Source organism: Bemisia tabaci, chromosome 5 (genome assembly GCF_918797505.1).
Source record: "Bemisia tabaci chromosome 5, PGI_BMITA_v3".
In the NCBI taxonomy this organism is placed as follows: Eukaryota; Metazoa; Arthropoda; class Insecta; order Hemiptera; family Aleyrodidae; genus Bemisia; species Bemisia tabaci.
This window is the reverse complement of record NC_092797.1, coordinates 23,611,172-23,636,342: the sequence shown is the minus strand read 5'-3', so window position 1 is coordinate 23,636,342 and position 25,171 is coordinate 23,611,172. Positions and strand designations below refer to the sequence as shown.

General features: G+C 39.6%; 1 protein-coding gene and 1 long non-coding RNA gene across 5 annotated transcripts in view; one reads left to right on the top strand and one right to left on the bottom strand.

Annotated features, from left to right (window-relative positions):
- Window positions 1-25,171, bottom strand: part of LOC109036577 (protein eva-1 homolog C) — a 441,562-nt gene that overhangs the window by 1,985 nt on the left and 414,406 nt on the right. The window contains exons 3-9 of one of the 3 annotated variants that reach the window (XM_019050891.2): window positions 23,590-23,816; window positions 16,661-16,799; window positions 16,010-16,159; window positions 8,441-8,584; window positions 4,382-4,618; window positions 1,917-2,144; window positions 833-1,092 (exon numbers count right to left, since the gene is read on the bottom strand). In XM_019050891.2, the coding sequence (XP_018906436.2) occupies window positions 833-1,092; window positions 1,917-2,144; window positions 4,382-4,618; window positions 8,441-8,584; window positions 16,010-16,159; window positions 16,661-16,799; window positions 23,590-23,816 (1,385 nt within the window). The remainder of the gene's footprint in view (window positions 1-832; window positions 1,093-1,916; window positions 2,145-4,381; window positions 4,619-8,440; window positions 8,585-16,009; window positions 16,160-16,660; window positions 16,800-23,589; window positions 23,817-25,171) is intronic. The other 2 variants (XM_019050892.2, XM_019050893.2) reach the window with 2 other exon arrangements.
- On the top strand, window positions 928-23,662 carry LOC109036582 (uncharacterized). 2 transcript variants are annotated; one of them, XR_011899883.1, is made up of 4 exons: window positions 928-1,066; window positions 2,711-2,883; window positions 9,076-9,274; window positions 23,533-23,662. It is a non-coding gene; the product is annotated as an uncharacterized lncRNA (long non-coding RNA). The 2 variants fall into 2 exon arrangements; XR_002009377.2 differs by lacking the exon at window positions 23,533-23,662 and having other exon boundaries at window positions 9,076-9,679.

Genomic DNA, 25,171 nt, shown 5'->3' with positions numbered 1-25,171 from the left:
CGCCATTGCATCAAATATAGAATCAATGTCTATTTGAGCCACTTAATCAACGCAGTAAGGCACTCTGCGACTCTTAATTGCCATCGAAACTTATCCTCTCTTCAAACATCTCGCCAAAGAAACCTGATGAGTTCTTTCTCCACTCCCTGCTGCCCATACCTTTTACTGAACGTTCATTGCTGCCTCCTTCCAGTGGTAACTTAGAATTAATGACATCATTCATCTTTTTATCTTTATTTTTCAGACAAGAATAAAAAAGCAGTACATATGCTAGAAATTTAAAACAATTCAATTTTTTAATTCATGCGACAGCAGGGATTTTCTGGCAAGGCTAGTAATTACAAAAGATTATAGGATTCGACACACATGAACTTGTCATTGAGTTGTTGAGTCGTGATTTTGAGCACATGTGTTAGGCAGTTGTTGCTAAACACACATGTCTGCGAAGAAAAGGTTTGGAAATGAGAACAGTCCGTTAAATCTGGTAAAGGAACTGACCACTTCGTATTATCAGGTTCTTTGTTAGTTAAGTAGGCAGTTTGTATCCTTAACTTTTAATATGCATGTGAGTTTCTGTTTTTTTTATACAAGATCGAAATCTTATAAAAGTGCATTTTACACATGCAGTATCTCATGTTAATCCCCCTTTTTTCTACTTAAATTTTTTAATGCAGATTTCTAATTTATTCATAAAATACCTACATCACTTCTCATTCATTGAAAAGTCTTTAGTAGAGTGCTCACAGTATTTTTCTTATTAAATTGTAATTTGAATATTATTTGCAGTGTAGTAATACTTCATTGTATTTTCTATTTCATGAACAAAGCTTACCTCTGATGGTGAGTGTGGAGATATAATTGTTATAGGGGGTGCTGTCATTGTCAGATCAATATCAGCATCAATCTCACTAATATCATCAGTGAAACCATTTGGTAAAGATGTACTTTGCTGATTTGCACTTTCGTGAAATTTTGCTGTCTTTTTTAACCTGTGCTTCTGCCATAGAAGTTTTGCAATTACAACTAACAGTAAAACTAGTAAACCACCACCGACGCTCACACTCAGGTACAGGTAAAGTTTTTCTTGATTTTCTGAAAGGAAAAGTACATGAAAGAAATTATTAAAACAAGACCAACAAAATATTTCATGGTGCATACGCAGAATAAATACTATTGATAGATGAAACATCGTTTTCAAAACCTTTCATCATGTGGAAACAGTTTATAAATAGTGCCAGAATTTAACTGTGATTTCCACAGGAAAATACGTTTTTTATCAACTAAAAATCAAACCAGCCTTACATAGCTTGCAAGGCTGACATAATGCAAAAAATGAGACGTTCGGAGGCATAGACATCCCAGTTACCGTAAAATAATAAGGGCACTCAGTAAAACTATTGCATAAGTGTTGAGGTGGTGCCCATCAAATCAATTTTTCTCACCAATTTGTAAGCTCTGCTTTTAAAGTATAATGATTTCTTCTTCTTCTTTTACCATTACTTTTGTAATTATCAGTTGCTAAAATGAGAAGGATCCAACATTTTAAAAAAAACGAGATGAAAAACGCAGACATGGATGAAGATTTGGTTAACTTCAGAGAAAATCTCCAAACTATGTATTGTTGAAATCAAATTTTACTCGAAGCAATTTAAAGGGGGAAAATATCATTTTACATTAATTGTTCATTAGAGAGCTGCACAAGATTATAATGACCTTTTACTGAAAAAATTGCATTGAAATTATTCTGTGAATCTTATGCTAAAATCTGACGAACCTTTGTGATCATTGAATGGGAGAAAAAGAACAACCGTGAAGGGTACTTTGAAAGAAAAGTACGCGCATTGAGAGTAAGGAGTATTGAGTAAAAAAAAACTTTATGTGAAAATAAAAACTTTAAAATATTAATGATAACTCACGTAATAAAAAATAATAAGTATTAATCCACTCAGATATAAATCCGATGACTTTGGTTTTGCTGTTAGTGATAATGGTGATGGTGCAGTTGAGAAATCCAGTGTCGTTATTGGAACCTGAATCCTTCTGCAGAGAATTATCTATGATGGGAGTAACAGTTGAAGGATGTAAACGGCGAGAAACAGGGGGATACTTAGTTGTACTACTTAGTTGAGAGCTTACTTTCTCAACTACAACATCCATGGAAAAAAGAAAAAAAAAGAAAAATTAAAAAATGGGAAAAAACTGAAACTTTCAAACGCAAAAATTAAAGAACAGAAAGAAAAAAGAAGCAAAAGAAGAAAGAAAAAGAAACATCAACTTTTTGAAGTAACAAAAAGTATCCAAATTTTAATAGAATGTGAACAAGAGCAATAAAATTATTTGTGTTTCAACAAAAAATTACTTAGTGATGAAAACTTTAAAAGATTGAGAAGAAAAATAATAACAAATGCATTGTTAATAAAATCTACCCCCGCTTCTGTCAGCTTTCTAACTCCAAAAGTCTACCTACTAATAATGAGTAATTCATATATTCCCAAAAAAGTCCTATATTTCTGAAGTATAGGGAGCAGCAACAGAAACAGTAAAAATCGTATCTATAAAAAATTTTTTGGGAGTAAAAAAAAATATACAAAAAAGAGACAAAAGAAAATGAAAATTTTTAAGTCTCGGTATTTAGATGAAAAAAGAAAAATTACCCGTAGGCTTATGTGGATATTCTTATCTATCTATTCTCGGACGATTCAACCTACAGGATTCGTCCCATTCGGATTTCAACAGGACGGACTCTAATTATTATGAAAAGCGAACCATCACCATCACACAAGCAAAATCAGGCACGTTAATCAAAGTGTTAAGAAGGACAGGATTTGGAAAAAAAAAGTACACACCAAACGGTATTGAATGAAGCAAGAATATTGTTAGTTTGTAAGTATCATGAAGAAATATGTTTATTTTTGTTTAAGCAATGTCAGTTTGAAGGAATCTCTCTTCATAGTTTCATCTGGTACTACAGAAAATTGAACCGCTATTGAATAGCACAAAATCTGAAACTGAGAATGTCTCTAGAAATTGTTTGATTTCATGATTGTTCTTTCTGTAGTGAATGAGATGGGTTCAGGCAAAATGACCCTCAAAGTAGGGAGGGAGGGGGGGTTATTATGAGCTGAAATAATGAAACCCTCTGTAGGAGTTATTCTGCATCATTTAATGTGAAGGACACAAAGAAATTTCAAAAAATGACCCTTTGAGTGCAATTCAAAAGTGGAGGAAGATAAATACTGACTTTGAGAAAATGCAGATCTAGCTTGCCAGCTGTTGTCAGCTTTAGAAATGCTTCATTCCAAAAGCTCTTAACATTATTAATAATGCATATTATGGTTGGAAATTTTGACCTGATAATCTGAAGAGCAATGAAAAACGTTCGACTTTAAATAGTGAAAATCGACATTTATGACAATTTTTTGCCACTGCAGTGAGTAATTGAGTCACCACTGTTAAATCTTTTAGTCTGACCCCAACAAAATTACAGGAGTATACATATTCTTCCTTCTTTTCCCCTTGAAGTAGAAATAAAATTGATTTATCAGTTTCTAGTTAATTACGTAGACATCAGAGTCTACACTTTTGGCTCTTTGGAGCTTACTAGGTATTTCCAATCATCAAATTTCATCCAATATATTAGGAAAACTATTCCTGCGATCATGAAGGTTCGAATATGTATTTTCGCAACCCTAGCACCTCTCAGAGAAAAAGGTGCTGTTACTTTTTATTACTTACTAATTCGCGACTCATTTTTCAACACTGCCCATGTAGCAGAGGTTGCAACATCTTGCAAAAAAATCGTTTGATTCTTGCAACTAATAGATTGATGTGCAGATTGCCTACTCTCTCCCCCGAAGGAGCTACCATTGTTGGAACTAGTTGCAATTAAGTTGAGACATGTTTCAACTTCAAAGTATTACTGGTTGCCTATCTTTAGATTTTAAACAACTTTGGTTCAGCAATTTGGCAATCTCAGCAGGTTGCAACTTTGTCTTCCGATCAGATCGCCGAAAATCGGCACTTATCAACCAAAATTTGACCAAATACCAACGTTGTTTCAACAATCGAAAACACAGGAAAAAGCGGAAACAAGGCTAAAATACAAGATATAAAGGCAGGACGTTTCGGTACCTTACGGCACCATTATGAACTGCAAAAAGATTTAAAAATAAAAAAGAAATTAAAATAAAAACCAGCACATAGTATTTAGCCATAGTAGCAGCATAGTATTTTAGCCTTGTTTCCGCTTTTTCCTGTGTTTTCGATTGTCGTTTCCGTTTCGGGCTGCTTTTACATACCCTTTGTTTTCCATTGTTTCAACTTGTTGCAACTTTTACATTGAAAAATGCTACTTGGTTGGAGATCAAAGCGAATCTCATACCTGGTGGGTCTATAGAAGACTGCTGTCTGGTAGAAATAAGGTGAGGTGTGGCAGTGGAAGACGCGGAGGCCAGGGGCGGATAACTCAGGTTATGCCGGCCTCCACTGGCCAAATTGGGCGAAGGATCAGTGAGAATCTCGTCCGAGATCTCCTCGGCACCTTCATCATCGTCCGAGTCCAGAAGCTCATCCGCCTCCGCTTGCTCCTCGTATTGCTCCTTCAATACTTTTCTAGGCACTGTACAGAGCACACATCATTCATTTAAAAAATAAGTATTTATTGTGCGCGAATATGCCCCTATCTAGAGTACCTGTATAGGGAGAGTACCGACAGATCTGAAACTCCGAAAGTCCATCAGGCCTTCACCGATGCCTCCGCGAATAAAGTTAGGGCCCAAAAGGGCAGCCAACCTATGAATTTCAATTATCCAGAGCGATTTACTGATACTATTGTTACGAACCGTCCTTTATTAAGCACGTGTTTGACTCAGTTTTTGCATAAATTTACTCAATTCCGCGGAAGAACGCTCATTTCTGTACATTCTTAACCATCTTGGTTAGAATTGGAATCTGCAGACTGGCAGTGAAATTTTGTGCGTTAGAAGTTGGTTAGAAGGGTGGCTGCACTTTTGGGCCCTAAGCCCTCCATGAACCGATCTGTCGGTACTCTCCCTATACAGGTACTCTCCCTTATCCTCTCTTTTCTAAAAATTACACGGGGAAAAAAACTTCGTGCGTGGGACCCGAAGTTTAGGTCATATGGATCTCTGAAGTTTTCGGATTGAGCATTTGAACACTTTAGGTCTAGCTGTCGAGGTTCGGATCACACATCTGAAACTTCAGTTCCAACATTTGAAGTACTTCAGATGTGAGAACCGAAGTTTTTCGGATGTGAGAATCGAAGTATTTCGTATGTGAAAACAGGAGTACTTTAGACGTAAGAACTGAAGTTTCAGATGTGTGATCCAAACCTCAGTAGCTGGACCTAAAGTGTTCAGATGCTCAATCTGAAAACTTCAGAGATCCATGTGACCTGAACTTCGGGTCCCACGCAAGAAGTTTTTTTTCTCCGTGTAAGTGTTGAGACATCCTTATTTATCGCACATTTCGACGATGGAACTTCCAAACCACCTCGCTTCGGTTTGGGACGTTGCAAACCTGCTGTCATGCTTTCCTTTCTAATGGAACACTTCTCAACGGTAATTCTTAAAAATGTACCAAAATGTCCCTCCAAAGAACTTTTTGTTTGAAATGTAAATTTTTTTATATGCCCTCCCGTAATGACGCTCCTATAACGGCACCGGTTCGGATTGTTGCAAATTTTAATGCGCATTAAGTGGAGTAAGTTCGTAAGAGAATTTGTACCTGATTACTCAAGGAAAGGAGCCAAAAACTACAATCCATAATCCAAGCAATGAAGTTATGAGTACATGAAGCTCAACAGGGCCGGATTTAGGGGTGGTAAATGTTGCAATTCTTTTTTAAATGTAGGTATAAAATATATTACAAACGAGAAAAGGCGACAAAATCTTACATTTTCTAAGAGTATATAGTAATTTCTAATTTTGTTGTTTTGCGGTGATACAAGAGACAGCACCGCATTAGCATTAGTCGAGTTATGAGAGATACCAAACACTCAATTTGGCCTGGAGCGACACGGCGTAGAGATCAATGATGACGTGGACTTGAGATAAAAAGGAGAAGCCCTCGGCGCGGCGGTCGGCATGTATCACATATTAGCGCCTACAAGAATGCATGAATACTTCACGCATTGCGTCAAACACAGTGCGTTCAGCAGCGGTCGGCGCGAAACGCATAGCGCCTACAAGACTATAGAAATACTTCACGCATTGCGCCAAACGTAGTGTGATCAGCGCGGCGCGGCGCACTATGGTCCACAGACTGGATTTAACGGAACTTTATTCGAAAATGCACTGCACCGCCATAAAAGGTGTTGGATCTTATGATTTTTGGGTCGCTGATTTCATTTTACATCTTAGTTAAACAAAATATTAACATCCTGACCGAGAAACTTAACTTCAAATGTAATTTCTGGCGCTTTTAAGATTGAAGATTTTTTCCACCCTATTTTGACATGTATAAAAATAATAACAAAAATGTCTGTCGGTCGAGATTAGGTTATTCTTATGTATTTTTAGGCGGTAAATCCGAATATGACCTCCGTTTTTGTCCATTACCCTTCAATTTTTCGGAAAGACCGATTTTACCCGGAAAAGCTCGTTCTCCAAGGAAAATTGAATTTTCCGGGATAATGAGGGGTGATAGGAAAAATCTAAGGCCATATTCGGGTTTAGCAAGTCAGAATGCATAAGAATCGATGTATCGCACATCGAAATCATTTTTAAAATGTATTTTTAACACACTTAGAGTCCGGAAAAGGTTTTACCCAAAAGGCTCGGGAAAATCGACAATCGGAGAACTGGAGGGTGATAAAAAAAACCTAGGTCATATTCGGATTTAGCAGCTTAATATACATAACAGAATCTCTTTACCGCCGGTCCAGTATAATTTATCAACATGAATTGCAATTATGGCAAAAATACGTCAAATTTGCTCATTTTCCCGGGAAAAAGTCGCTTTTTCGGAAAAGTGAGAGGTCATAAGAAAAAACCAAGGTCATTTTCGGACTCAGTAGATCAAAATATATCGGAATACTTTCATTTTGTACCGATAAAAAATTTAACAGTCGCAAAAACGCCAAAAATGCATGGAATATTCCACATTTTGATGCACAGAGGTGCACTCCGAAAAAAATTCATTTCGACCATTAGGCGACAAAAGGCGACATTTAAATTGGCCTCATTTTAAACTTAAGGATATGTAGAACAAGATTTTTCAATCTGCAAAGCATTGACTAGAATTAAAAAAAAGTTGGAGCTTCCTAAAAATTACGAATTTCACTGATTTCTATAATTTTTTGTCGTATGTTTGCAGCGTTAAAAAGCATACAAATTTCAGTTCAAAATTAATGAAACTGGGTGAAAAGGTAGTCACTTGCCACCAGGTGGAACCATGTTGCCCAAAAATTTACATAGATGATGCGTAACTCGGTAAAATAAACACCTTGTAATGAACCACCGAATGCGGCCCAGAATCAGCTAATGAAGACCTGTCGCGCGCTCTGTTCTTAGGGTCCGTCACAATCTTATAAATCATTATTAGTCGATGAAAACTTAGGTGACGATCCATGGGAGTATGTATGATAAAACTGTAGTGCCAAACTTTAATTTTTCCCACCTTCAAAATTTGACTAAAGTTCCTTTAAATAGGGTCTGTGGACCATAGTGCGGCGCGGCTCGGCGGTGGAAGTTAAAATAATTAAACCACATTATTTTATGTTTATTCTTTCGTAATTTTTTCGTTCATTTCTTATAAATCGAAGACCTTGTCCACTCAGAGATAGGTTTACGGAGCTTAACTTTCGCGCAAAGTTCCGAGAATTTTTGCTAGTAGTGTTGACAGGGCTTTCGCAAAAAATGTGTCCAACACGAGTAAACGCGTCCTCTGCACCCTTCTCCCTCTGGCACGTTCACTTGATGGTTTTTATTGATGTTTCAAAACGAATGAGAAGGGGCGGCACAATACGGGCGGCAAGTAGGTAAATCCGGCACTGGAGCTCAAAACATATTTTCAATTATTTCTCCTGCTCCGATTGTAAAATATTCAAAGATCCAACTACAATTAAATTTACATTGGCAGATGAAGTATAATCAGGCTTTTTTGTAAAAGTTAATACATCAATTTTGGATGCATAAAGTATTAATCATTATAATTTTTTTTAACAAAAATAGCGGACGCCACTAATCAAAATAGCTACCCTAAGAAATTGACGTTAGTTTGAGGTCTTCCCCTATTCAAGGAAACCTGTGACACTGACGGTGTCCTAGAAGTAGAAAATGAATATAAATTCCCCACAGGATTCAGACCGGTTTCTAATGAAACGGTAACCAACCAAGAAAATGTAATCAAGCCATTAGAAGTGGAGAAAATACAATAGATGTATGTAGAAAAAAATGAGACGTTATGAAATTAAACTTACCACATGTGTAAACTACTTTAAGGTACATTCTAGACTCTGGTTTGCAAGGATTGCCGAAGGTGGCAGCATCGGCGGCTAATGTACACCGTCTTTTCCCGTGGCAGATCTGCATCACCGTCTCTGTAGCATAGTTAACGAGGCACGCTGCAAAAAAATGATTCATAATTAGAATTTTCCATGAGCCATGGTTAAAATTTCCTCCAATGAAATGTGTATTTGTGAGGAGAATTATGAATATTTTCTCTTGAAATTTTCAGATATTTTAGATCTAATTACTGAGAAAATTCTCAGAAAAATTGAACGGAAAATATTCACAAGCTTTCCTGAACATTTGTATTTAATAGAAGGAAGTTTGGCAATTGATGAAGGTTCATACGGCGTTTTTCCTTAGCACGGTAGAACTGTTTTACTGTGTTAAATCATAATGATCCTTCGAGCAAGTTTTGCAAATCCTATTATTTTCACGATATCAGCGGATATAAAGAGACTCCAGCCTCTTAGAAAACTTAAAAAACTGGTGTACATCTGCGTATTTAGACGGAACTTACAGGCCTCAAAAAGCGATATTGGTGCCATATTCATAGCAGCGATACATTTTAAAATTAGTTGGACATTCGTTTTTCTATGAATTTCAGCTCACTGCCAGATTTTCTCTGTGGAACAAAATCCTGAAATGGTCATAATATTCAACTTATTGTCAGTCTGGGATTTAAAATCCTCATCAGAAGTTTTTAAGGATCGTGTGATTAAGTTTCCGCGCAAGAAACCGCAACTGACATGCTGCGAACACTTGAAAAGCTAGAACGCCTTCATTGCTCCGCATATGCAACACAGGTTGTCGCTGAACACGAATACTTGTATCTAGCGGTTAGGATCAATACCGAGTTCCGTCCGTCCAGAGCTCAACTACTGAGCAAGGGCACCTTGTGTTTACCTGTCCCCCCCCCCCCCCCCATTTTTCTTCAAGTGCAATCCCCATTTCCCTCTTCCATAGAATGCAAGTAGTAGATGTGCAGGTGGTCGCAATATATCATGACATCTCACATCATTTCTCTAGGTTGGCACATTAATAATCAAAATTTGCCATAGGCACGACGAAACTGGAGCTATTTTGGAGAAGGAATGCTTAAAGTATCACCATTTGATTCACAAAAACTTCACCCATTTTACTTTCTTATGACTGGTTAATTGATTCAGCTGGTGCCTACCAATAAACTTCAGCTATGTATCCATTAGCCACATCGGCGTCTTCATACGGAATGACTTATTCATAATGGTTTTTAAAATTTACATCAATATTTTTGAATGCCGGGTGCGCCTATAAAGAACTTACGCATTCGTAATGCCCTGAGATATACCAATCCAAAACAGAGAAATTAGTAATAACCCAGTAGATGCCCAAGCAGAGTCAAATTGACCCGAGGCTTGCTAAGCTGAAACCTCTGCCCGCGCGCGGGTTGTATGAGGCAGGTACATACGAGTTTAGTTCTAAAAAGAGTCAGGCTAAAATAAAAAAATGTTAAAAAAAAATCAAGCGTAAACACAGCTAAAAATAGGAAAAGCGTATTCGGACCTAGTTTTTGGCTTTTCCTCCGAATCTGAATGGCTTTTCATTGGCAGCATAAAGCGGAGCATCGCTGGTTCACGCCTCACGCTATGACGCCTTCAATTTTGCAGATGCAACACGGACATCCATCAAGTACGAATAGTTGTATCTCTGCGCCGTCATCAAGGCGCGTCCTTTCCTCGGTTCTATCTCCATATTGTGTTTGTTCTCGCTCGTCTTACTTGTAGTGGCGCTTTAAGAGCTACGTGAGCAACACAGCCGAAGATAGAAGAAATCTTTCAGTAACTTTCCTCCCGGAAACATTGATAATACTCAAAATGCTATCAAAATCCATGTACTTAATTACGGATCAATTCGACCCGATTCGAGACTTAGCGCACAAAGAGGGGTTGGACATCCACGCGTTAAGTGTTCATTTTCATTTCATACCTATTAGTTTTAGTGATAAGTTGTCCCTAGTCGGCCAGATTGCGCGTGATCCATAACTGAAGGAAACATGGCAACTTAGATTGTATGAGATACCTAATAGGTTATCGGAACCATAATGAGCCTCATTTGTGTTCTTTTAGCATGTCCGCATTCAAGTATATTAGTTTTCACCAGTATATCATTTTCCGGTCACGCAATGTGTGTCAATGGAAAACGCCATCAATTCAAATACATACCTACTCTTATTCTGCCGTGCTAAGTAAAAACGCCGTATGAGAATTCAGGCGTTGCCATATTTCCTTCAATTAAAAACGAATTTTCCTGGAAAATTCTGAATATTTTCCCTCTTATTTTTCAAACAATTTTATTCGCAATTTACTCTAAATTATCTGAAAATTACAAGGAAAAATAGGCACAAAGTTCTTCACAAATTCATTTTTTATTCGGGGAAATTTGGCAACTCTCGAATGTCCGTACGACGTCGTACGGCAGTATTTGGGTGGAGTCTTAACCGTGCCGTGACATGCTTTTGAGCCTTGTTGGATATACTATTACGGCATGATAGGATTGCTTATCAACTTGGATGATATACACTTCTGTCTCCTTAACTCCATATTCAGGGATCACAAGCTTATTTCCATACAGACTTTACGTCTAGTCGCAATTGTTGCGCAAACCGTCTGACTTTAAACTCAGCACAAATTGCCGCTGAAATTATCAGAAATGTATTAGCTCTAGTTCGCTAACAAGAGTCATCCTAGTCTGATATTGGCATTCATTACGTCTTATCCTCGTTTATTACTATCGAGTGAGCCGGCTGTCTCTTTATTTTTCCAGCTCATCTAATTGTGAGCATTATCGAGGAAATATTTATACACAATACTGCTGTGCTAAGAAAAAAACGCCGTATGAACCTGCAAGAGTTGCAAAATTTCCCCAGAAAAACATGTATTTGTGAGGAAAGTTGTGTATATTTTTCCTTGAATTTTTTAGACATGTATTTCAGATTAAATTGCTAACAACATTTTCGGAAAAATCTAAAAAAAATATTCAAAATTTTCTCGGTAAATTCTACGTTTATCGGAGGAAATTTGGCAACGTCCAAAGGGGTCACACGGCGTTTTCTCTGAGCACGTCAGCAATGGGAACAAACTAGGGTACCTATGAAGGGAGAGTGAGGACATGCCAGTAATTTTGAGGTCAGGTGATGAAACGTTTACGGCTCAAACTAGCAGCCAACATCAAAATTATCCGGAGTAATTTATTATTACAGTTTTTATATTGCATAATAATCGCGCCGAACACAAATCGCCGAACGCATATTAGTGCCTACAAGACTGCAGGAATACTTCACGCATTGCGCCGAACAGTGCGGCATGCAAAGACATTGAATAGAGGCCGCATGCCGCCAGCGCAGCGCGAGCGCATATTAGCGCCTACAAGACTGGATGAATACTTCACGCATTGCGCATTGTCCATACGGCGCGCGCTTCTTCGGTTGATAATTCGTAAATTCTCGGTGCCGGACGTACGGCAGTGTACACCATTTCGAACCAGTGCGCGAGAACGTTTTTTTTCAGAAATGTATTTTAGATGAAATTACTGACAACATTTTCAGAAAAATCTGAACAAATTATTCAAAATTTTCCCGGTAAATTCTACGTTTATTGGAGGAAATTTGGCAACGCCTAAAGGCTCATACGGCGTTCTTCCTTAGCACGGCAGAATAGTATACAACGATGTGCAGTAGTGCTTTATCTTCCTCAAAATTATTTCATTTTCAGTTTATTGTGACCGATTACTACAAACCTAATACGGTCGAGCAGATTTGACCTCAAAATCGGTTTGAGGTGAAAAATGTCGATTTTCCGTTTTCGATATCGAACTCTTACACCATTGTGTCAAAGTTTCAAGCCATAATTCGCGTTATGATAATACTTATTAAAAGCGTCTAAAACGATTTGTTTTTGAGGATGACAACAGCACTGACCAAAACAGCATTTCTCTTGAATTCTCCTATTCCGTCATCAAATTCCTTCATTGTACGTAGAATAGAATATTTTTGTTTCGGCGCTGTTTCGTGACTGGTCGAATCGATGCCTGCTTCTCAATGACCGTGCGTTTGCAAGTTGGATCTGCTTCTGAGCTGAAACGTGGGTGTCGACAAAATATAGACGCCCTGGGATAGAAGACCAGGGCGCTTAATGGTGGAAAATTGAAATTCAAGCGCGTCATTACGTGAGAATTCTTTCCCTCGATCCACTTCACAATTGTTTCTCTCCCTTCTGCGGACTCGCCGAGCTTAACTATTGCCTCGGGTTTTCGCTACCGCCTTACTCCTGATTTTTCCGCGTCCTTTCGCTTTCAAAAAAATACTCTGCCGTGCTAAGGAAAAACGGCGTAAGAATCTTCGTCAGTTGCCAAATTCCCTTCAATTAAATACGAATTTTCAGGAAAACTTGTGAATATTGTCCGTTCAATTTTTCAGAGAATTTTCTTAGTAACTCGGCCATGATTTTTTTGAGTATAGAATATTCACGGACAATATGATTTCAAAATAAACAGTTGTCAGAAGTTTGATTTCTTAAAAAAAAAAAAATAAAAAAATAAAATAAATAGATAAATAAAAAAAAAAAAAAAAAAAATGAGCAGTGAGCGGGCACTCACAACGTCGTAATGTGAAACTTGTATTTTTAAACTTTAGCCAACGATATAATCAGGAATCTAGTACACTGGAAAAAAAACACATTGGATCTAGAGTCCAGACTCTTGAAAACATTGACAAGAAAAAATACTCTTGATTCAATCAGATTTTAGCTTAAATCAAAAGGAAATCCGCCCAAATGAAGAGGCTTGGTTCTGGATTTAAGCAAAAATCCGATTGAATCAAGAGTATTTTTTCTTGTCGATGTTTTTAAGAGTCTGGACTCTAGATCCAATGTGTTTTTTCCAGTAAGGAATCTAGTAACCGCACAAACATTCTTTTCATTCGTGTAATTGCAATTACTTTTCAATAAATTACCGACCGCTCGGTGTACACCGTGAGGCGCTCGGCCGAATCCGTGATTATGATATGGAACTGAACCGTTCGTGGCCGGTGATAAAACGCTTTTTAATGACTCGTAAAATGATATCGAATCGTTTGTCAATTTTTCATCTTCACCGGTGCGGAAACGATGCGATGGGGGGGGGGGGGGGCGCAGTGCATTCACTCCCCCATGCGCGTTCTTTAGCGACACGCTAGCTCGGCCGCCCTTAAACACGCGTCGCTTTCAACTTTGACAGCTTTACTTTCACTTTTCGATGAACCGGTCGTTCGAATGATCCCAGTCTTTTCAGGGCTCACGTGAAAGTTGAACTAAGTCCTTTTGTCGCGTGAGGGATGAATCGGATGGCATCGAGCAGAAAGATTCCTTGACGTTCTTTCGTTATTTGCGGATGCATGGATCTTGCGTCTGGCTTGGGGACTGAGCTATTTCACTGGGCGGTATACTCATCCAAGTAGCACACATTGCAAATGGATTGCATTTTGCGAAAAGGAACCACTAGCATTGCAACGATGCTAAGATTATGGAACTTCATCCTTTGCAATAAAATTGCGGAAATTGTGAAAAACTATGTTTAAATGGTAATTTTTGTCTTAAATTTACAGTTTTTAGCGAGTAAAATAGAAACTATTAAGGGATAATCGGGTTTTTCCTCCAAGACAAAAGAAGTTGCACAATCTTAGCAACATTGCAATGCTAGTGGTTCCTTTTTGCAAAATGCAATCCAAATAAAATCGAATACGCGGTCAAATGAAAGACACTGCGCATCGGGCTGTCACGTATTTTGCCTATCGAATAATTGAAGGCGCTTCTCTGACCGGGACTTTTAGCAATCAGATCGGTATTGGGTGAAACTGTTCCTCTCATTTGGAATAGCTTTCAAGGAATTGCGCCCAAATCTGCTGAGCTGAGGAACGTTAGGGAATTATTCTACGGAAAATTTACCTTTCAGACAAAACATTGCGTTTTTTCATGTCCCATATTTACTTCGCGCTTGAAATTGTGTGTGATTAGAGGTTTTGCCTAGAACCATCCCAGAAAAAACTTAAAAATCTTAGGGTGAAGTCAGGGATTTTTATTTTCAAAAACGTGAAATATCAGAGCATTTTTGAACCAAGAAAACATGTCACCTTGCAAAAAGGGATGATCACGATAGGTCGTGATTTCTCTCGTTTTTGCCGATAATGACCCCGCTAGTTGCACCATTTGGCAGCGCTGCCGCATACGGTAGATAGTAAAAATTGATTATTTACGATTTTTGCAAATTAAATATGAGAAGATTCAGAAGGATATCAAGTGTGTGCTGTAATTGCCAATTAAGCCAGGCCAGGAATTGCCTCATGAGCAGTCTGCATTTTATTATGTATAACAAATTTACTTGTTCTTTTTTTTTCAATTGGGACAAATACTCAAATCGCCCTATCTTACAACGACGACGCAAAGTATGGATGCAATGAGTGACATATTTCGGCATCACACGCTGAAATAATTGAAGGCGCTCCGGTTTTTTCGATGGCTAGGTCTGCATGCAACTATTCGTGTTCTCAGGATGTCCGTGTTGCATCACGAAAAATAGCAGGCGCTTTGCTTTTCATAGACACAACGTATTGGAGGTAAATGGTATTCAATACCAGTGACAACTCGTTTTTGCAAAAATAATACATACTAGGGGGCCCTGCCCCCTGACTGCTACGCGGCCCAACCCCCGGGAGGGCCTCGCGGGCCCTATACGCATAATGTATAGGCAAAAATGTTCTTCCATTTTAATACACCATTTTGTGTTCGAGCTGCATCGATCTCAAAATTTTTGACGTAACACTCAGATTTGTAAATGATGAGGAATAGCTGGATGTACATAATTTCACAGTCCACTTACTGGAGAAATTTCCTTTTATTATGTTATTTTTAAATACTTAATTTAAAAAAAAAATCGGATTTCGACCGTTAAGAGTTAATAATATTTGGTCCGTCCCGACGCGACGCACGCAGCGCCTGCCTTCTCACTTTGTATCTGCTGTTTATCTGCTGTAAATATTAATAGAAATTCAGCAATCAAGTAAATTGACCAATGCCACAAATCGAAGCCGGAAGAATGCAGGAAAAATTGAGTTAAACCTTATACCTTGGACCTTGAACCTTATGAACCCTGAGCGATGCACCGTTCCTCAACTCTTCGAATGAGGAGCCCTTCACGAGCTTTTCCATTGTTTTATTGTTTATTCGAGTCACTCAGGTAGAATCCCACACCTTGACGTTTCTAGCGGAAACGACATATCTCTCACGCTATTAACATTGGACTTAAGTGACATGAGCTTTAAAAGCTCTACAACATTAAAAGTTCGGGGTTTCATAATTTTTTGCACATCTACATCTACTACAGATGACATACATGTAAAGATCATCCTTATCGGTCCGGCAGTTCGTCAGAAATAGTGCTTCCAAGATTTTGCTTGTAGCTGTATAATATAGATAATATAGCTATGTTTTACACCTTTTTATGTAAACACTTAAAAACGTTTTACTCACTTTCCTCTGGAACGCCTTGAGGTTGAGGACATTGAACACTTTCATATTCTGTGCGCCCATAACTGGCTGAATATACAGCAACCCTTGAATTGGGGTTGCATTTGAGTTGCACCACGTCATTCTCGCAGGCCACCTTACTCCGGAATTCATCTGTGAATCATATAAAGCCAAGTAATAATCGATGCGATTGTTTCAAGACATTACATGAGTCAAACATTGAATATACAGTTTTACAATACGCAGAATTTTTTTATCAATGCAGAATGGCAAATCAAGTTATTTCACTCTTGCATATTCAGTGATATTGATAATGGGGCGAGACAAGGTTTGATTTGAAGCACCACGTTAAACGTCCCTTTTTCAGCGATTTACGTAAAAAACGTATTACGCTACCGGAAGTAAGGAGATTAACTATGCAGTAAGATGTTGACACGCATTTTTTTTTCTACTAAAATTTAACAAAAAATTTGCAAACATTTTTAAGAAGAAAACATGCTGTTTTAGTTTGTACCTTGTTCAGTGCCTTGTCGCACTGAGTACCTTAAAATAAGATTTTCGAAACAGATTGTATTCGTATTAGTTGATACCTTTTTTTGTATTGGCTAAAAATGACAATGACTATTGAAATATATGGCAATGAGAATGACTTACAAGGTCTGCACTTATATGCGATTTCGACGATTTTCTTTGAGCCAGGACACGAATCCTTTCCGGATGCTTTTGGTGAAGGGTTGATTTTGCATTGGCGTTTCTTCTGGCACGCCTCCACCACCGTCTGCAATAAGGCATACTGCAACGACAAAAAATCGACGTTTTTACTTCTACATTCACCCTGTATACAATAATCACTATGTTGACGGTGTAAGTCGGCAATCACATATCTCGATTTGCGACATCACAGACTTCCTGTCATATTTCATTTTTTTAAACAAAAAACATAACTCAACGGCAACTCTTTAAAACTGCCGTGAGTTTTCATGTTAAAAATTAATTTGCCTAGTTCAATTTGGCAAAAGCTGATGCGAAAATAAGAAAAATAAAATCAGTCAATTGAAAAATTCAGAAAATTAGAAAACTTTCATGTTTTTTCAGAGGAAACAAACACTACACAACATTTACAAACAAACCACGCTATGCAGTGAAGAATCAATCCACATAAGCTGTTGCCAAATTTAACTGGGCGATTTAATACTTCACAAGAGAAAATTTGTGCGGATTTTTTGAAAACTTTAAAGAACTTGCCTCTTGCTGTGCAGATATATTCACTGATATCCGCACAACCGTTTTCGTGTAAAAACTTAGATTCCCTAGCTAATTTGTCAATGGCTGATCTGGCTTGGTTCTTTTCGTGTGCGTGTAATAAAAATGGCTAACGGTGAGTCCACCGAGATTACGGGTTGGCGAGGTTCGGAAATAGTGCGCAAGTTCCTCGGGTAAAGCGATCTAACGTGAGCGGGTTAAAACATGCACGTATGGTTTCATAATTTCCCTCTTCTTTTCTGCCGCTCATTTAACACGCCTTTGACATTGGGTCAACCCGACCGGGGGTTCCGTTTCACGCTCCCGCTGTTCGCAAAGGTCATCGGACGTTTGACTCGGACATCAGACGACTCTTCCGTATAGGTGAGTCCCTTTGAGTAAACGTTGACCCCGCCCGGATCAAAGCCAAAGGTTTTATTCGTTCGGAAAATCAACTTGGATGGAGTCACGCATGGATTCAAGGAGCTTCCCCCGCTTCCTTGGTGACCAGCGATTATTTTCCACTTGCGCTGTCCCGCCCGTTGTGAGGAGTTCCCGCGTGAGATAATTTTATCTCGGCGAGTGCCGCTTCTCGGCTCATGCCCGGCCCTCGGTAAACAACAGAACGTAATTTCCAAGTTGCTAGAGGCTTGGGATCATGCCAAAAAGCTGTTTCCATGCGAAAAAAACCCCTCGGCGCTCCCCCCTTTTTTTAAACCTTTTCTCTCTTTCAGCATCGCGCCGGGCGCATGGTGACTGCGAATCCACAGCTATCAAAAAATTGCAGACGGAAGTTCGGATTGCAGGATTCGATTTGCGATAATATCATAAAATATCGCGGAAAATGAGGAACGGACGGATAAATCGGGAGGGTTTTAACTGGGTGTTCCATTCTAATGGCTCGGATTCCAAGTGGCAGAAATGCTTATTGGAATCTCCTACAATTCTGCACATTGCTGAACTTCACTGGGGACATTGTTTTTATCCATTTCCCCCGCGACGAGGGAGAGAACAACGAAAAAAGAGCGACGGAGAGAAGATATTCAGAGGGCCGGATATGGAATGAGTGCTCTTTCCGGAATGAAATCCATTCATAACGAGATTGTCTTATCAGTGTATTAAAGCAAAGAAAATAAAGTACGTTCTTGGTCGTGTTTTCCGAGGGGTTTCCGCGAACTAATCAGCGAGAATCTTGATGGACATCCGGAGATTAGTTTATTCAATGCGTATAAACTATGGTTATAGCTGCGAGCAAAAAGATCAATAGAACAATTCCACTGATTGGAGATATTTTAGTTGAGAACCACAGGGTAAATCCGCTTCACGGAATGTGATTTGTAAATTTTGGAAATCTCAATTTATGCAATCTCGTAATGGACTTAAGTTTTTTCGTCTAGGAACAGAACATTGTGTGGATCTCTGGGCAAACTCCTATGGGATTTGTCACGACTTTCTGTGCACCTTTGGAGCAGGACATCTTTAAAATCAGCATATACCTATGATACTTGAGAATCCTGTTATCAAATTCAGCATTACAATAACGGGTTTTTCCCGCATCATGTCGTCATGAATTTCAGAGGGGGCGGCGGAAGTTTTGATCGATGAACTGTGACCGGTCCAACTGAATGAAATGGGTCAGTGGCACCCATTTTTTAAATTAATTTTTTGAAAGTATAAAGTGAATTAAACTTCTAGGAATTTTTGGATTCTTTAAAACCCTCAATGGCAAAGAAACCCCATTTTGCAAATCCCAAAAATGGGACCAGTATGAACGATATTTTTGGCGGGCTCTGATGACGTAGCCAGGCGGGAAATGGCGGTTGCTGATTGGCTGAACTCAGCTTAGGGATTTGCCTTGCTACGTCAACTCGGCTGTCGAATTTGGATTGGTTGGATTTGGAATAGATTCTCCTTCCCTTTATAGTGCTTTTCAGAACTTTTTATGGGTTTTTCTTCCTTTTTCCTTTTTTTACGAAATTTTTAATAAGTATAAAATAAATACGGCATAACCCGACCCTGTAAAAATTCCTACCCCATTCATCACAATAATGATTTCTTTCGTGTCATTTCACCGTGTAGCAAGTTTTGTGGAACAACAGTTTTGGACATTTTCATAGTGTGAATCGTGTTCTACGTGAAATTCTGCTTAAGAAACATGTATCAGACTGCTTAAATTCGTACCTTGTCTAGTGGTCCATTGGACTGAATTTTGCAAATATGAACTAGGTACAATTTCTCTCTCATCCGTAAAAAACTTTTTGAGTGCATATGTAAACTAGCGGTGCATGCGTTGTTTCTAATCTGAGCCAGAAATTGTAGTTCCTAATTGCAAAATGTAGTCCAATTAACTGTTATACAGCCACAATAATTTGCGTAACTAACTTCAAAACCAAAAGTCATAGTTTTGTCTACTTCCGCGATGCATTTGGCAACAAACTCGGGCCGCGGTCAGGTTGGTGGTCGGTGTTGCACCGTTGAGCATCGATCAGGCTCCGTTGATGCTTTTTCCGTTTCTCGAAAACTGCACGTCGCGTCGCCTTCGTTCCCGCCTCATTTCGCACCCCCAACGCCACCCCCTCCCCGGATCTGGCCCTATTCCACGGTGCTGGTGCTGTTTCCATTACCTTCACCCCCCTTCCCGCAGATTTTATATTTTCAGTCGTCTTCGCACCTATCACAACGTCGCGTCGCTTCGGAACCGCTTAGCTTTTGTTGTAGCTTTTGTTGCCCCGGTGGAGACATCTCAGTGGCTTGAGTCCAACTCCGCGACCGATAGCCGACTTGACGGGTCTCTCACTACAGGACATATTCATAACTGTAATGAACCGGTAGTGTCGCATTCGCAACAGTGATGCTTCTCGTAAATTGGCAACACTGTTTTTCCTTAATTCAAATGCATCGAAAATAATCAATGGAGATTTTGCATAGGCAAATTTGTGCGAGTGGATTGGTTAGGACTGCCAACCTTCGTAACAACAGAACGAAATTCCCTCCGGGCGCCGCACAGTGGATCGAGTCAATGAGAGAGGTCGGGCATGAAATTTTTGGCTAAAACTGCAAATTTTGGTGTTTGTTTCGTCACATTTTACATTTCAAAGGGTGCTGTAAGTAGAAAATTCCACGAGGAAACAAATGAAACCACTTTTATAACGTCAAAGTTTTGTATAAACAGAGTTATAAGCGTTTAAAGTTTCCAAATTTTGTCCGACCTCTCCAATTGACTCGATCCACTTTGCGACGGTGCGCTTACATTATATTTGGTTCTCATGCTAGCAGCAATCATGATCACATCCAAAATTCTCGACCCACCTCCCGAGGTGGGTTGAAAAGTGGATGGATGCGAATGTTGACCGAAATTGATCAAGCAGCTGAGTTCTGCAGTTCTTGATTGCAGCAGAACGTTTTTCTCCATTAGTTTGCAACCCTTCCGATCTAGTTGAAATGCCCTGGTAAAAATTGGCAGTAGAATGTGTGTTCCAAAATACTATAGACCTAAAACCAGCTGTAAGATTTCTAATAGCTTCTGTAGCCGGCTGTACAATTTCTTATAGCCTTTTATAGCCGATGGCGATTAAGCAACAGCCAGACGATAAAGTTTATGCTAAACTTTACTAAATACGGATACTAGGACTTAGTTAGTTTTTGGACTACCGCACTCTTTTTGTGCCGTAGTACCTTGATTTATTTTGCGAAGAAAGCTCCGTACTTTTGAAGGATGTCTGTCATTCTTAATATGTTGGAGCGCCTTCAATTACTTATGATACTGTGCAATAACTCTGGTGAGAAATAGTTGCTTCAGACGCCGTGGCACGCTGCGGCGCGGCGGGCGGGTAGAGAGCGCAAAACGCGCATTTGCGCCTACAAACCTAACAGAGATACTTCACGCATTGCGCAATGCGTGAAGTATCCCTGTTAGGTTTGTAGGCGCCAGTGCGTCGCCGCTCCGCTTTGTGTTAGGCTCTAATATTTGATCTCGCGGAGTCAGCGTTATTCAACTCATGATTTTGAAATTTTTGTACACCCTGTATGGATTATTCTCATTTTAATTGATGAAAAAAAATATGTTTTAAAGGATAATATAATGAGTGTTTTGTAAATATTAAGGTGGTTCCGTATCAAACTTAATGATTTCCAAAGCACACGAATTTCTACACAATTTCTTATAGCCTTTTATAGCCAATGGCGATAAAGTGTAACGCCCAGCGATAGGAACTATAGCCCGACTGTATACTTTTTTATAGCTTCGTATAGCCTGGCTATATGATTTGCTCCGCTTTCTACAGCCAGCTATATGATTTTCAATAGCCCTCTTTAGTCGGCTATAAGACCTCCTATGGTATTTTGAAACGCAGCTCCTATCGCCAATTTTTACCAGGGTGGGAAGTACTCTTCCTTAGCAATTGTTTTGTGTTTTTTACTCTTTTTCGTGTGAAACCCAAAACTGCTTTTCGGACATAATTCTGACGACAACCCCTGTGACAGATAGAGGCTCTACTGTCGTATTTTTTTTATAGCATTAGGTGCGTCAAAGGAAAGGGAATGGGGCGGAATGAGTAGAGAGAGAGACCCAAGACACAGTAATAGGTCTGTTTATTGAGTGCAGACACGAGCGAGAAACTTGGCTGAAAGGAAAGCCAGTGGCGTGGCGTGCTTTTCGATCTATCGATATTTCCCCATTTGAAGCTGCGGTAAATAATCGATTATTAAGGTGTTTGCTGTGAACACCCTGTTTATCGATACTTTCCCATAGGTTTAAATGGACGATCAATCGATATATCGCAATCGACTCGCTCTTTTTGGCGCGCGGCAACCTACTTATTTCCAGCTGCAACCACTTGATAGTTTCGAAAGTAGAGGAAGTTCCATCATCTCGAGAACTTGAGTGGAATTCGGTAGAGGAAAAAAGGGAGGACGGAGTCTTAAGCTGGTTATGATGTCTTAGTCTGTGCTTTTGAAGAACGTCCGGGAAGCTTTATTACATCCGCGGGCTGATTATTGGATGATAGACAAAGCTATAGACAATCGGATGTAGTAAAAGCAAAACAAGAGAACAGTTGAAACAAGGCTAAAATACGTAAAAACACACTGATAATATAATGCACAAAAATATAATGCCGTGTATTTTTATGTATTTTAGCCTTGTATCCACTGTTCCCCTGTTTTGCTTTTTACTATTTCCGTTTTGGGCTGCCTGTGTATCTTTGTATTTGTTCGACAATCGGATGCTCAATCCTTGATTTTAAGGAGAATTCTCAGGGCATTTGCGCAATCCTGTGTTACCGCTTGCGAGGATTTGAGGATAATAGAAGATAAAAAATAGTGCAGTTCCGGGCTGATTGTTGAAATTGATAGACAGAGCTATAGACAGAGAAAGACGTAGGAGTATAGAGCGATCCTATCTGTTAAAATGGGTGGTTCCTATAGACTAAGGGAGGAAATGATGGACAATATATAGGGTTTCTCGTGGGTTTCCGTTAGTTAGTCTATTACCTATTTCCTTTATTCATTGCAATCACCCGCTTCCACCAATAGGATCCCGTTATATCCCTCTTGTATTATTTTTCTATAGTTTTATCCATCAATTTCAATAACCGGCCCGCAGTAGAATCAAGCCTAAAATTGTCTAGATTTTTCGTTGGAAATTAGAGCAGATTGAAGGTCCATTTTAAGATACATATGGAATCTTGTATCTTGTAAATGTTCGATCATGAGCATTAAACGAACTTGTGCATCTTTAGTTTATTGCTAATGTAACATGGATAACCGCAACTTTCGACGTTGAATATTAACCGAGATATCGCGCCTTGAAAAACTCGATTTATGACGTCATCCACCGCGGTAGCACATATACCATGTTATGTACTACCGAGGTGGATGACGTCAAAAACCCGACTTTCCAAAGGACGATATCTCGGTTAATATTCAACGAAGAAAGTTGCTGTTTGGACAGATCTTCTTATTTGTAGCTACTCTACAAAAATCAAGCATCAAAACACAATTATGGGACCAGCTTAACTGAGCCAGAGTGTCTACTAAAACAGGCTGGCCAAAAATCAGTACTTTTACAGTACTTTTTCCAGTACATTCCCAAGATATTCAGTACCTCCGTAATAGACAAATTCAGTACTTTTTCAGCACCTCCAATTGGTGAAATTCGACGAATTTGAATTTCCGCTCAAATTGCGACAAAAATGAAACAATTCAGGACCTACTTGTGGAATTGCCGCACTTTTTCAGTACTTCCGGACCGCCCTTAAAAAATCAGTACTTTTCTGGACTTGCAGACATGCACCCTGACTGACCCATTGTGAATGAATGAATTTAGCTTTGTGGCGACTGACCTGGAGAGCGCTGGACCAGAGGCAGGGCTCGCTGGTCGGTGAATCCACGTTGGTTTGTACTGAGTGGTCGAAGGCGTTGAACTGGGAGTAGTCGCCGCAGACAGCCGGATTCTTGCCGTACTGGGCCACTTGAACGAAGATGCAGGTGCCAGGCGGGCACGTGAGGATGACCGGCTGGTTGTTGCAACCCGCTTTCTGGTAGGTCCGCAGCGTGCCTGACAACAGAGCTGCCGTCAGATAGATGTATCGTCGAGTTCACCATCACCACAACCAGACAGGAAGGCAAGAAACAAACAGAAAAAAAGGACCCAAGTTAGTTCCTCCACCAGGTAAGTATGAAAAGTTGCAATATAATACACTTGTGACCAAACGTATGAAGAAGAACCTTACTGCGCGAGGGCGGATTGGACCGCGTTAAACAGAGAGGAACCAAGCCACATCAGCTATTGCCAAATTTAATTGGGCAATTTAATTTTTTACATGAAAACGGTTGTGCGGATCTTTGTACAAATTTCAGTGAAAATTCTCCATGGTGCGAAGCAAATCTTAAAGCGCAACCTCGCTCTCTGCGACGCCCAATCGCCATTGCCCCCTATCCTCCCAGAGACCGTCAGGCAATTGGCACCTTCTGATCTGCTCCTCCACCCCTTGTCGCCAACCTTTCACAGGACGTCCACGCCGTCGCCTTCCGGGAGGAACCCAATCGAAAACCTGCTTGGGCAACCGATCGTCTGCCATCCTTTCGTACATATCCATCCTAGACCAACTGCTCGGACCTGATATCTATCGCTGCCCCAATATTATCTTTAAAAAAAGTCTAGAGGCACTCCACCTTCTTGGTTCTACTCGTGTGTTTTATGGACTGATTACTTCTCGTAATTTTCTCTCTCCACATTTCATCGTGAAGCAATCATATTATGACCTTCTTTCGATACATACACGTACAAATATACATTAACTTGCATGCTCATGTATTCAACAGTCGGTGCACCTATAGCTCGCCACGGCAAATCGCGCGGCAAAAAACGAAGGAGGGTAAAGTCTCTAATTGTAGCGTAATTGATAGGTGGAGCTCAATATTTACAAAAAAGTAAGAAAAAGCTAAATGCGAGGTGGGGCGAGTGCAGCCACATGAGGAGAATTTCAACTGTGTTGCGTTTGGTCCGAAGGCGGGCTCTAATTAATCAGCGATTGTGTTCTTGGCGGTGCCTCGGAGGAAGCTATAAATTCAGATGCGCCGTCCGTATCGGCAATCAGCAAACGCCAGCCGTTTGTGGGACCCTAATGAGCGTTCCTCCCGCCGCGCTACTCGCCCTTTCGCTCGCCGCTCAGTGGGCAAACGGACCATATTTCAAAGAAACTCACCATATAGTATTCTGGGAAAATAGTCAGTTTGAGGTAATTTTGGGTTCAACGAGTCGTAAATTTTAAACATTTTAGGGTTTTCTAGAAATACTATCCAATCTTATAATCTTTTTTCGCATGTGAAACTAGAGGAAAATTATACAGTTAAAATCTTGCCCCCTAATTATACTGTACAAATTTCAATCAATCTTTGGAGCTAGGCCAATAATCAACGATT